The sequence below is a fragment of the Ceratosolen solmsi genome, unplaced genomic scaffold, assembly GCF_000503995.2.
Source record: "Ceratosolen solmsi marchali unplaced genomic scaffold, CerSol_1.0 scaffold5, whole genome shotgun sequence".
Taxonomy (NCBI): Eukaryota; Metazoa; Arthropoda; class Insecta; order Hymenoptera; family Agaonidae; genus Ceratosolen; species Ceratosolen solmsi.
The window spans coordinates 365,915-381,216 of NW_011948454.1; the positions used below are offsets into that span (position 1 = coordinate 365,915).

The window sequence follows — 15,302 nt, forward strand, 5'->3', positions numbered from 1 at the left end:
CGTGTAGGGCTATTTCTGGTGATAATTATGTAGTCAATTGTCAAAATTGTAAAAGTAGTAAATGTAGTTCTATGTAGAATGATTGTAAATTCTTTATATACATTAAAAACTCTCCACTATTTATTTATCAAAATATATGAACCATTTCATTAATTTATTCGCGCTTTTATTAATTGTATTGCCAAGTGCTAGTTGACGTTAATTTTCTAACATTATAAGCAATTTAGTAATGTTTTTCATCACTATATTTGTACGCTATTATATTCAATAAAATAAAATTTTACACAACGTTTTTCTCATTTATTTATTTTTCATATGTGATTGATATTTAAAATATGTAAGTTAATGCTAAAAGAATAACATGAATGATATAGTAACAATGTTATAATAATAATAATAATGTTAAAAAAATAACAATTAATTTTTTGATATTTCATGGGTTAATTGGAATATTAATCATCAGAATTATTGATTAAGAGTATAGACAAGATCTGATTAAAATGACTAATAACTCATTATCGAATTGAATATTAATATAGATGTTTACATGTTTTACAAAACATTTCGTTTACATATAGCAATAATTCTTGCATATATGTATATAATTATTTGTAGTAATGAAATAGTTACTGATCTGCATAAATTTTTTTTTACATGCAAAAGTATTACACGTTGATAGAAGTGGTATAAAATGACCGCCTAAAAAGTATAAAAATAAAGCATCTTTCGTTGTGCAGTTAAATTGATAATATAATTTTTTGTACAGAGCTATTCTGTAAGCTCGTGAAAAAGCTGTTTGTTACTCATGGACATAAGTAATTATATCTCCTTCCCTTTGAATAATTTTTTTATCCTCCGAAGATAACCCGTGGTGATCTGATGTAAGAAGGGGGGAAATCCCATTACCAGCATTTAAGAGGAGGGATGAACCCTTACACTTTAACAAGTTTTCGACAGACGACAGATGTCGTACTCTATGACTTTATTTTAATCGGCTAGGGCTTAATTATGCAAAAGTTCACACAGACTTGTAATTGCTTCCATATATGCTTACGAACAGCTCAATCAATTTTTGACAGTCCACTTTCATTAATTTGTCTTACATTTAATAATGTAAATTTATATTAATGAATAGTATTACTTAATTATCAAATGAATTTTTATTTTTTGACACTCGTAAAAATATTACTTTTTTAAATTGTTCAAATATAAATGCATTTTGTTTTGAAAGACCAAGAATTTATAAGTGTAAGTTAGAAAAAATATCACAATATTTCAGATTAAAAATTAAGATAATTATTAAATTTTTTTAAAATTAATTTTAACAGTTGTATATATTTACTACTAATCTTTTTTTTATATATAATATTTTGTATTTGCAAATCAATTATTGATTTAATCAAAATTATAAGAAGCCAAAATATTTTTTAATTATAGTAATTTATATAAATATTAGATATTTTATATAAATAAGATTATTTGTTTTATATGCGAATTTTCAAAATTATTACTGTTGTTTCAAAATGCGATTATTGATAGTAATTTTAATTTGTATATTTGATGAATTATCATTTATGCAATTAAATGATATTAAAGAATTAAATGATATTAAGAAATTAAATTCAATACCATTAAAGAAAATTACATTAGTTCTCTACTTAAATAATCAATAAAAATAAAGCATAATTTGATATATTGTAATGTATTATGTGTATAAATCGTATGCCAAGTTATATTGAAATCATAATTAGAGTTATATCAATATTGCTTATATTTTAAATATGCATGATTATTGACAAAAAGTTTATAACTTATGTAAATCAAATAAATAAAAAATATATATTTTTTTATTTCTATAATATATATAATAAAATAATAAGTATATAATAAAATATATACATTTTTTATTTCTAACACATTATGCAAATTTAAATGGAATAGTAACGAAACAAACTGATTTTATGAAACATAATATATGCGTAACATAAAAGAGAATTAGGCTAATTTGACTTACAAACTTATCAATAGCATATGAATTAATGTGTACACACTTAGTTCATCAATAAAAAAACGAAATATAGTTAAAGTGTATGTTCATGTATCTTTCTTATTAATCAATGCAAATTAAAGAAATGAAAACGTTTGTTCTAATTTTATTAAAAATGTTTTTACTTAATAGCTTGGTAGGTGTGTATTAATCTTGTCTATGAAATATTCTTTTTGGGCAAAAAACATATTCAAGCAAAAAGCTATGGCAGCACAAACTCAATGGGACAAGATGATGTAATCTCAGCCTTTTACACAATGGCTGACAACCCGAAGGGATCTCACCAACCTGACCAACACTACATGCCACATTGGCTCAACATAGGAGATATGTCACTGAGACACCAGATCCAGCACATGGTTTACGAAACATACGTGCAACATAAATTCAAGAACATCCATGGTGATGAACTGAACCACCACGGATCAAAATCGCCATAATCATGACCATGGTAACTTACATACGATAAGCAATTTCAACAAGTGCCAAAATCCGCCGTTAAAAAAAAAATATGAGCCGCCGCCTACACACCACACAACAAAGGAAGCTTTAACAGGAGCAAAGGATCCCAAGGAAAATGGCAACACCCTTGAAGACAGACTCTTGAGATCTCTCACACGGATCAAGTCTCGCACATCATAAAAAAGGGTATGAAAAGCAGGCTCATTCAAATTCAACACATATTTTTTCCAGACAATTAATGAACCTGGCAAGCTACCAATCCCTAAGGATACATTTAATCACCAAAAAAAATTGGTGATAGCGGGCGGAATGTTCGAGATTGACGCAGTTCCACGAATTTAAGACAAAGTGGGTCATACGCGCTGTACGGCGCTCGGACCGGGACACGCGCTCGGGTGAATGTTTATAAAAAAAACTCGACAAGACCGAGCAAGTTATATGATCTGAAATCTAATATACTATAAGATCACACAAAGGAAGAACGCCTACGAAACTTCTAGAAGCTTCATTTTCTAACGCCACAAAGAAGTTTTCGGTATAGCAATAAACGATGGCACTCTTGCCGGGATTGCATCCGCTGCGTGCTTATTTAAGGGCAGCTCATCATGTGGCAATGCTCATTGTAATCCTACTTCGCGCTCACTAAACTGTAATTGCGGCCTAGTGTTTTAGTATATACTGTGACGACGATACGTGATCATAAATTCGGCAGCCTAGTAAATAATATATGTGTACATTATTAAAAGGAAATCGGCAGATTTAGTAGTGAATTACAGTGAAACCAATGGAATAGTAATCAAAGGGGGCATCAATTCATACAGCAACTAACATACCTTGTCTGCAGCTCACAAGGTACATTTTTATATTAATAAACAAACTAGTCACACTTCGCACAAGAATAAATCTGGCAATTTATATTCTTTCTCAGTCGAACCAACGCTTCGACCCCATACAGGCCCATAAGAATAGATCGAGCAAACTTACGTTCATTCTCAGTCGAACCAACGCTTCGAATCCGTACGGTCTTTCTCTCGGTCGGACCAACGCTTTGACCCCGTACGATCTCTAGGTCGAACCAACGCTTCAACCCCGTACAGGCCCCCAAGGAACTCACACAAGTGACTCAATTTGTCAAGCACATTGTCAAGACCAGATAACGATATATTGAATAAGCGACTACATTTCATTAAGTCCTTTAAGAGCACGAAGGCTTATCATTAATTACTCTTGTGTGTGACCAGTTTTTCTACTGCCACATAAATAATTAAAGACATAATTGATTACTCAACAAGTTCCATTAAACATCTTACACCATATCAAGTATAGTTATTCCATATATCAAATATACTTAATTCAAACACCATCTTCTCGTGGTACCTCATGAGCATGATTGACTACACCTGCTGATATTTACAATATCAGCATTACCTCAACTTCAAGATACACAATCATATCCATAGAATTTACGATAATCAAGATTACAAGAACACACCCTCATTACTGCAATAGAATAATCTTTTCTCTCCACAACATTGCAATATTATTATAATTATTAACAAATAATAAATATTGTTTTACTAAAACACATAATATTTTTCAGCCCTTTCACTTATTATGTACTTTAAAGTTACCCTGACGTGAGACTAATCCACTAAACTATTGAATTGGTAGTTCGAGCCATAAACTAAACCTTTAAAAACGAACAATATTGAATAAATATATAACATAACAAATTTTAATGGTGAACAGTCTCTTAATATTTCAGTTTTTAATTTAATATTTATCTTTTAGTGCGCATTCATTTATTTACACATTATTATATATTAATAACTATATAATTATTGAATAAAAATTATACTTTTACATTTATTGCTTTTTTATTCATAAATTAATTAAACTTCATAAATAAATTCATGATTTAAAGTTTAGATACAGGAATGAATCTTTCTTACCATTTCCGTGATTATACGTTGTAAGCTTATTTATGTATATATTTTATATATAGGGAATGAGAAGTATTGAAGAGAATGAGTAAATAGTTATCGAGTATTTATAGTAAAAAAAATTTTATTTCGTGATTGGTATAGTTCATTTAATTAATAATCATTGCTTTTTCACTTTTTAGATGTGATATTACTTTGTGAAAGAAACTTGGTGGGTGTGTCACATAATGGAGGCAAGACCTGAACAAAAAGCGATGCCAACTGCGAGTGATCGTCAGTTATATATGGAGGACCTGCCGTCAGAGATGAGTCCCGTGGATGACAGCATAATTCTTGCCCGTGTACATGTACCGGAGCTTTGTATCAGCAAATGTTTACAGTTTCCCAAAGATCAGCTGGTTTGGGATGTCAAACAGCAGTGTCTAGCATCTTTACCAAAGGTATCTGCTCTAATTATAAGCTCATTGTATGTTTTTCCATTGCAAACGTTCGGTATTTCTTAGTTAAATATTACGGAATTAACATTATTAATATCAGTAAATATCCTATTTCAAATGATCTAGAATCTTAATTTACTGATTATTTAATGAAAGTCGCCTACTAAATTTTATAAAATGCAGTATTAAATTTGATGGTCATAATTTAGAAGTTAAATAAGATATTAGAAAAAATATTATAAATAATTTTCCTTATTTGTATTAAAATTTATGAGAAATTATAGTATAATAAAAAGCATAGAATATTGTATGTATAATACTAAAGCAATAATCAAAATATTAAAAATCATAATATTATATACATATATAAAATAGTAATAATGAGATTAATTTTGGTTTAAGACTTTAAAATACTCATTTATAAACTTTTCAATCAAAAGAACACAAAATTTTCATATATACAATTATAAATCAAATACTTCAAATGAAATATTTATTAAGTACATAACTTAATTGTAATGTGAATAATTTTTTTATAATAAATAGTTAAATATATATTGTCTAGAAAATGGCTTTCATTTTAATGCTTTAATATAAGTTTCAAGAAATTTAGGATATTGTTTGTTGATATGCTCTTAGGAATCACACTAAATATAAAATAATAAAACGGAAATATATAAATACATGTATTAAGTAGTTAGTATGTCGATTGTACTGATTCAAACCTTATTAAGTTTTTTTTTTCTAACAAGTTCATATGATCTTCATTTTTTTTTAATTTATAAAGTAAAAATAGAAATGCAGTATAATCAGATGCCGTATTAATTTTACCATTTAGATTGAATCATACAAAACTAGAAATAAATCTTTTCCTTTTTTTCTTTTGTTTTCTTTTTTTTTTTTCTTCGCCAATATGCATGGCGCATGAGGAATCATTATGTATTAAAAGTACCCATTGGAGGTACACTTAAATAAAGCTTAAGTATTCTTATTTTGTTGAATACGTTGAATTTAAATATGAAATTATATAAGATGTTCTAATAAGTATCAGTAATTATTATTTGAAGGAAGATTAATTTTCTTTGCTTTGAAATTTACGAAAATATAAATTATATTTAAAATAATATATCAATTACTTGTAATTTAAACTGAATACGCTACAAATTAATTAATTAAATAAAATCAATAGTTTTAATTTCTTTATTCAAATTAAATTATAATTATATTGTTTAAATATATTAACTAACTTTTTTCACTAGTATAATTTTTTATTCTAATATTAAAGTACTTTTTATTTTTATTCATGATAAGTAATATTATTATCACAGTTTTTCTAATAAAAGTGAAAAACAATTTTATTTATATAGAATTTATATGAAACATGTGTTGAAAACTGTAAAACTTAATCCTCCGTTATGCTTTCAAGAATTAGTTATACAAGTTACGATCACTTCTATGAAATACACAACTTTTTCCTTTTTCTTTTTTTAGCAAACAGAATTGACGACCTTAATAGATGTTAAATTTGAAAATTTTCAAAGTGTAATATCATATATATTTTAAAACATATTTTAAAGACCATGAACATATTCATTAAATATTAATTTTCCAAAATTTAAAAATTAGCAAATATAAGAATGTTTCTTAATAATTTTATGAGAAAAAAAATATATACACCCCTTGATTATTTATAATTTAGTGTTATTAGAATTATAATAAAGCATTACGAATTTATGAATTTTGTTGCAAATAGTAATACAATCAAAGCTTAATATTATATATATAATAATATATATTCGTTATATAACATTCAAATATATATTAATATAATTAATCTGTCTATTCATAAAAAATACATTTCATATTTATATTTGTAACAATTCGTTGATCTAATAACAATTAATTATATATTAAAATAAAATTTATTTATACTTCATATTGAATTATCTTATTTTATTGAAAAGATAAATAATATATAATAAAATAATGACGTAATTTGTAGTTTTCTTATAACGGAAGCATTTATACATTTTTTTCTATAAAATTATTGTTTAAAACTAATTAATGAAAATAATAAGTTATATTATCTATAATATTATTTATAATATATAATTAATAATAGCTTAATGCCTTAATATTATAAATAATTCTTACGAATCAATATTAGTGAAATTTATATTTCTTTTCCTTATGTTCTATAATTATGATTTTTATTCATATCGTGTTTTTTTTTCCAACATGCTTGCACTTCGTGGATTACAGGCGGTAAAGTAGGAATAAGTATTTGAGTAATTAATTTTCTTCAAGAGAACATGCTTATGAGTTAGAGTACGTTAATTGAATGTTGTATAATAAACATATACGAATAAACATATTTATTTAAGTTATAATATATTTAGAATATTTTTAATAATGTATTTAATATTTTTATACCATTTAATGAATTAATTGACATAAATTTTTATTTGAAAAGTCACTTGAAAAGATTGAAAATTAATTATGTACAGTATCGTAAAATTGCTCAAATGTATGATTATTAATTATTCTATCCATCTTATTAAATATAATAGTAATTTTTACAAATTTAAACATTTTTTTCAAAATTGGTATAATATATTATGTATTATACAAAATTTTTACGAAATAGTTAAATATTTATTAAATATATAAGTATATTTAAGTAAATATTACACAAATTTTTATTTACAAATTAAGTGTTTACGGATGCAATGAGTTGACTCATTTAATAAATAATTTCATCTATACCTTAAAACAGTTTAATATTTATCTATGTCTGTTCGATTTTAAAGGTTTAGTTTATGGCTCGAACTATCAATTCAATAGTTCAGTGGATTAGTCTCTCAGCAGGATAACTTAAAGGAAATAATAAGTGATAAGGCTGAAAAATATCGTGTATTTAGTAAAACAATGTTTATTATTGTAAATGATTATAACAATATTGCACTTTGATGTAGAGGGAAATAATTCTATTGAAGTATGGATTTACTGTGTCTTGAAGTTGAGGTAATGCTGATGTTGTAAATATCAGCTGATGCAGTCAGTCAATCATGCTTGTGAGGTAGCATGAGAAGATTGTGTTTGAATCAAGTACGCTCGATGTATGAATAACTATACTTGATATGATGTAAGATGTTTAATGGAATTTATTAACTAATCAATTGTATCTTTATTTATTTATGGGAATGGTAGAAGAGCTAGTCACACACAAGTATCATTTATTATAAACCTTAGAAATCTTAACGATTTCTGGAAAATGTCCTTATTATTGATCAGTCGATATACTGAAGTCTGGCTTTGACTTGTTGCGTCATTTAGTTGACTATTTAAAGAATGCACGACCACGTGCTCGTTATCTGGTGACTATTTGAAAGAATGCGCGACCACGTGCTCATCACCGAGGGACTATTTCAGGCATGCACGACCACGTGCTAACCACCTGTTGACTGCGTCAGCGGATACAAAAATTGCCCAGGTTTCTTGTGCTAGATGTGACTAGTTTGTGTATTAATATAAAAATAGGTACCTTGTAAAGTGTTGGTAAAGTCTGTTGATTGCTGTTCAATTAATGTTTCCTTTGATTACTATTCCATTGGTTTCACTGTAATCTCTGTTAAATCTGCTGATTTTTTATTCTTATACTGGCGTATATTCTTACTTATGATTCTTACTTTTGCTGCCGAATATATGACCACGTGTCGAATTCATAGAATGCTAAAAACACTGAGCGGCAGTTACACTTGAGTGAGCGCGAAGTGATGTTACAAATGAGCGTATGAGCCTTTTGAATACGCACACGAACCGAAGGCTTGATCGTTCCGTGGCGGCTCTGCCGAAAATACCGACCGTTTCATGGCGGCCCTGCTGAAGGCAGATCGAGACCCGTGTGCCATGGCTTCTACTGGTAGATGATTGAATCGGGTCACTATGGTCGGTCACTGCGGTCGGGTCACGGCAAGATGTTAGCCGCAAGCGCAGTTGAGGGCGGGTGGTATGGCAAGAGATGATTTTCAGTAAGCGGTATCTTTAGCAAGAGGTATCTTCAGCAAGAGGTCGGGGCGCGCCGCGTGCGTCCCTTATATAGCCACGCGGCGGCTCACTTAGCTGGCAACAAGGCATCGTCGTTGTTGCACTAATTCTTACACGAGGCGTCGAAGGAAAAATCTAGAACCTTCGAGAATATTCGACGAGAGAAAAGTAGGAGTAATAAATATCCTTGGGTGATCTTACAGTATATTATATTTCGGGTCGTATACTTGCTCGGACTTGCCGAGTTTTGTTTGTAAACATTCGCTCGAGTACCCGTTCTGGTCTGTGGACCAGTCTAGGCGCACATACGGTACGCCGGACAGCGCGTATGACCTTTCTTTTGTTTGAAATTCATGGGACTGCATCAATCCCGAACAATGTCTATCATGTTATATTTCCTATTGATAATTTCATTTAAATCAGATATGTTTATTTTAATTTTTGCAGATATATTAATTTATGTATTAAATTACTACACCGCACAGATATATTTTAACTGTAATACATTCATATTATTAAATTTTCATGCTAATGTATGTACATATTTAAAAAGTAAAGAATAATCATCTACGTATATAATAATAACATATTTGAGAAAAAATTAACACAATAAAATAATATTATTTTAATAAATAAAATACAAATTGATTAAAAAAGATGACACCGCAATACATATACAAACATTTGAAATTACATTTAATCAAGTTACAGTCGTTAATAATAAAAAATATTATTGAAGTAATGTTTATGAAGCGAAGGTATTAAATGAAAAAGAAATCAAACGTGATTATTCTATTTTTATATGTTCAGAGTTTCAAATTGTTTTCTTTTATTAAATTGGCGATTACAGAAGTATAAGCCTTCTAACTCTTGTGTTTGTAAACATTGATTTCGCGAAATCTCGAATATTCTATGCCTTATTTTCTAATGTCCTACAATATTTCCGCATAGCAATTTCGTTTGGAATTTTAAAAAATTGTAGAACCTTGCATTTATGGAGTTCTTGAAAGTTCTAAAGCTTCAGTCTCTGACGCCATGCAAGACTTTCGGCAACACATATGCATTATTGCCAGCAAAGTAAGTTGCCGCGCGGTTATTTAAAGGAAGCACACGACGAGCGTCTTTCGGTGAAGCTCTCTCAGTGAAGATGGCATGGATGGCACGGTCTGTCTTAGCAGGACCGCCATGGAACAATCGGTATCTCTCAGCAGAGCCGCCACGGAACGAACAAGCCTTCAGTTTCGTGTGTGTATTGAATAGTCTTATATGCTCATTTTACATACATCATTTAGTCAGAGTTTACAGCAATAAGCTAGTTACTCAGTTACAAGAGTGTTGACTGCATTACCAGAATGGACACGACTACACGAAGCACAATTTCTAAACACTCATTCACAGGATCCGGCAAGGACACTGAATCGCTGTGAGTAAAAATAGCATCTAATACAAAGACACCTCTCTAATTGTTCGACAAGCAACAAGCCAGAAAAGACATCTCTAAGTGTGCAACCAGCACAGTTTCTCCAGTGAGGAGAACTCAATACGTTACCATCACGTAGATTTACCAGAGATTTACGACCTCTTGTAGTTTAATAATTTACCACCAAGCACACTATGTCGAGAGGATTTGGAGATTTACGACCTCCTACCTCTGTTTGTAGTATTAACGCCACGTGGCAACTACAACCGAACTGTAAGATCTCACCGATTCTCAACATCATCTTAGAATCTTTATTATTGTGTAGTTTGTAAAATAAAAGGCAATAAACAGCACGATAAGCAAATGTATGTAATTATTGAATAAATAAATGCTCCAATTCTGAACATTCCGCCCCCCATCATCAATTTTGTTGATGATTATTTTTTATCTTACGGGATTGGCAGGACTGCAAACTTGTGTATTGGTCTTAGCATGGTGGTAGAAGCCATCTTTAATGTCACTACTCTGGTCAGTTCATCCTTACCGGGATGCGTTTCGATTATCCGAGCGAGAGGCCACTTGCAAGGAGGGAAGCGTTCATCGGTAATAAGTGCCAATGAACCAATTTTGATATTATTCCGTAGATGATATAATTTTGAAATTGATTATTGTCGTTGCAAATAGTGAGCTGATAATTGTAACCAAAATTGTTGTACATATTGTTGAATGAATTGTGATGTGCATGTAATATTAAGCCAACGTGGTATGGTTAATTTTCTTTAATTGCGGAGATCCTTTCTTATGATTAGCCATTGTGAAGACAATTGTGAGGGAAGTGTTTCATGCCAGTGTAGTTTTGTAGCCATAGCTCCTGCATGAAGATTTTTGCCTCGATCACGACAGGCGAGGCAAAACCTAATAGGTCAAATACTTTTATAACTTCAGATAGGATGAGGTGTTTAGTAATGTTGCTATTTTGCTCCGACATCTGTCTTGTCGGGAACGAAAAGATATCTTGTTGTGGAAACCACCGCAAATCAATAATTTTGGTAGAGCAATCATCCAATGAAATTGATGTGGTTGGATTATGATTCGTATTGATTGCGGCGATAACATCTTGGTGTATTGCCTACCATTTTTCCAGCGGAAAACCAACCACCATGCAAAGATCCTTTAATTGGAGTGCGATCCTGACTAATTGTTAAAAGGAAAGAGAGTATCTACTTTTCTCATCTTCCAAAAGTTGCAGTAATGTTCTGACTGCCAAAAACGGGACAGCCCGCGTTCCGTAGGTAACAGTTGTTAATTGATAAGAAGCTTTTGCTTAATTTTCGTCTATCCACAGGATTCTCTGAAGATCATCCTAGTTATCTTTATGAACCTTTATTTGTCTGTACATTTTTGTAATGTCGGTGGCAAACAGATATCGTTGTCTTCGGATCCAAATTAAGACGTCTGATATGTCAGGGTTCAGGTTGGGTCCAGTGTTCATAATGTCGTTGAGTAAGAGACCTGATGTTGATTTACTGGACCCATTGAATACCACTCTTAATTTGGTTGTAGTGTTGTCTGGTTTGAGCGCACCGTGATGTGGCAGATAGTATTGAGTTTGATGACTAGAGACTCGTGAAGCCTTTATCATGAGATCAAGATCCTCATATTCCATCATGAACTATTGATATTGTCGCTGATATTCCTTTTCCCTTGAGAATTTCTGTAATAGGCTCTGTAGGAAGCGACGCGCAGTGTTGCAAGTATTTCCAAGACAGTTAGCGGATGTAATTACCGAAACTCGAACTATGTACCTCCCGGTTGAGTCACGTGAGTGAGTATTCTTGAAATGTTCCTCGCATTGCTGTTCTTCTGGTGTGTACTTGTTAGCGTCGCCTGAATGTACTTCTTCATGAACCCAAAATTTCGTCAGTAATTCTTGTAGCGCATTTTCGTCATCGTGCAATGACACAAGGAATGATGTGACCATTGAATCTCCCTTGGAGGTCACCGGTCCGAGCACAAGCCATCCAAACATGGACAGCTGTGTCATTGGCATGGATGAAGAACAATAGATGACGTGGGTCTTGATGATCTACCCATACATATCTGCTCCAAGAATCATGTCTACTGCTCGAGGTATAAAATACTGTGGATCGGCCAATGGTAAATTTTCAAGTATGGCCAATCCTGTGATGTTGGTTCGAAGTAAGGAATTACTGTGGTTAATGTTTTAAGGATATGAGTCTGTATTGTAACAATAGAGTTCGAATGAATTGAATGGAGTGTTAGTGACACGAGACCTTGTGTCTTGGTTGATTGAAGTCCCCCCAATTCCATGAATGTGGATGGTATTGTTAAAAACGTCCGTAATTGATTTAAGCGCGGATATGAGGTAGATGTCCCAAGTGAAGATTCTATTGAAGTACGGTCGAATTGTTGTGAGATTTGATATACTAAGATGTATTTCCAAAAATCTGGCATTACATCCAATGAAAGGAGATGTTGAATTGTTTCTTCTGAACTGTTAGCAAGTTTTTCCAATGAATCTGCGTCTTCTTTGACTGTTTTTAGCGGATGGAAGAACTTACCAAGACTAGAATGAATTAATAGGCGTTTGTTATTATAACGTTCAGTGAGCAGCTCCTAGACTGCGGCTAGTGATTCCTTAGTCAGGGGGAGTACGATGATGAATGTTACACTGACTCGTCTAATGAAGTGCTGAGGTAATGTAGTTTTTCTACCTTGTTAATGTCATTGTTTTCCATGATGAGTGGTGTGAAAAGATCGCTGAATCCATTTCAGCCTTCCTGTCTTCCAGAGAACCTGGCAAGTCTTATTGATTCCCTGTTGATTTTGCATTGGATGATGAAGCCTCTCCCATATCGTGTTGGGCTTTGTATTTCTGGCGAAGGTTGTTGATAATTGCTCGCGTAGTGGAGTATTGAAAGGATTTCTTTACAAAGGTGTTATTTTTAAGATATTCGTGATCGCATTGAGCATCTGGCCAAATAATTTCCAGGTATGCGTGTTCCTCGATGAAGGCCTCGTGGACGTCTTCTGTGTATGAATATGAATCAGAGAGTTCTTCCAAGGTGACATCATGTTGCGGTGAGGTGAATTTTTCTGCATGGTTCTGAAACATTGTGATACGATTAAATTGTGTTTTTACTTTTATAGTGAGCTCATTGGGCAGTTGCGAACATATTGCATTTCGAAGAGTTCCGCCCCTTGCTGGTGTGGTGGTTTTAGGAGTCTTACACTGTTTGTATCCATTACAGCTTCCTTGTGGTCGTATTCATTGGTGAGTATTACAGAAAGGTAGGAGGTCGAAGCTCTCCGGTTTTCGATTTGATTAAGTGTTAGTTCGTCGTAGTCTATGAGGAGAAGGGGTAGAACTATGTACTATCTATAATGCACTGATGCAAGGCATTGCTGAATTTTTGAAGTTACATATCTGCAGGGTACTGTTGAGATGCACTGCCTTCTACTGTATCTGGCTCGAAGGACCAAATGTTCGAAGATCCGGCTCGTTTCATTAAAATCTGCTATCCGGCGATGAGGCTATCCGGGTACCCGGCTCGAAGGACCAAATGTTCAAAGATCCGGCTCGTTCCATTAAAATCTGCTATCCAGCGATGAGGCTATCAGGGTATCCAATTTCCAAATATTCGAAAGTTTAATGTCTGGCTCGAGCTGCCAAGTTCAATAGTTTAGTTTTTTTGTCTCTCGCCTTAGCGATGCTTAGGAAAGGACATACGTGGAAGGACTGTAAATATGTACAGCGTGTAACTTCGTTCAGGACATCGTTTGTTTTGTTTAATTAACAATTACATTATTGTAGTTCTATGTTCAATTCTTGTGGGAGAGACGGAATTATTCTATTACAATGATGTGGTTGCTTCTTGGTGATGGTGGCGATGTCGTTGATGATGTTATGGAGATTAACAATCGATTTTGTATATTCCCTGAAGGGGAATATGGTTTGTTGAGTTCAATGCTATCGTTGTAATTGTCAGCAAGAAGAGTCGACCATACTCATAAGGTGGCAGTGGTAGTTAGCAGTGATTAGCAGAGTGAATCTACAAAACTCATAAGGGGAGTATGGGATTGTCTGTGTGGTAATTAGAAAAGAGAGTCGGCCATACTCATAAGAAGAGTATGGGAATGTCCCTGTGGCATTTGTTCTCAATAAAGACAAATGATATACCGTCGAATGTAGAAGGGTTAGATACCATGCTTTGTGTGGTCGACTATTTTCTAGAACGGCAGTCAGTCCTTAACGGATTGTTAACCGTCCACATTGGAGAAGTGAACGAGTGTTCTTTGCAATGGCTGCACTGTGAACATGTGTGTTGCGTAACCTCCTTGTTATAGACTCCGTGTGATGGCGTGGCTCGGGCGTAGATGACTGGCTAGGACAAGTGACTGATTGTGAAGAATAACCGACACTGTGCACTGAATGACTAATGAAACTACGTACTGAATGACTGCTTTATGTTAACTATGTGGAGTCTTGACGCGCGCTTCCTTAAGTATCAGCGCGGCAGCTAGCACTAGCTTGAAACGAAGCTTTTGGCTATTCAAGAATTCTACGAACGTGAAGCCTTAAAAGATTCGAGAATTCAATCGACGTTGCTACGCGAAGGCTGAGCAGCCTTGTAGGACGTTCGAGAATTCTAGTTTTTGGCTAGTCGAGAATTTGGCGTGAGAAAATGTAAACTTTCCGAGAACCGAATGCCTCAAATAAATGTTCCAATTCCGAGCAACATGAAAAAAATTAATGAAAAATATTTTAATTTTAAAATATTTAAAAGGCAGAAAAAATATTTGAATTATAAGATTAATTAACCAATAAATTAATTAATTGTTAGGTATAAAGTAACTGAAGATTAAAAAATGGATTGATAAATAAACATTGAATGTAGTTTTATTATTTCATAAATTAATCTAAG

The 15,302-nt window shown here is 32.3% G+C and overlaps 1 protein-coding gene across 1 annotated transcript in view; it reads left to right on the top strand.

The window, feature by feature from the left end:
* The window catches only part of Prosap (SH3 and multiple ankyrin repeat domains prosap), an 82,879-nt gene that overhangs the window by 14,043 nt on the left and 53,534 nt on the right, over positions 1–15,302 (top strand). The window contains exon 2 of the mRNA XM_011505252.1: positions 4,635–4,892. Coding sequence (XP_011503554.1) covers positions 4,680–4,892 — 213 coding nt within the window. The 5' untranslated portion in view covers positions 4,635–4,679. The remainder of the gene's footprint in view (positions 1–4,634; positions 4,893–15,302) is intronic.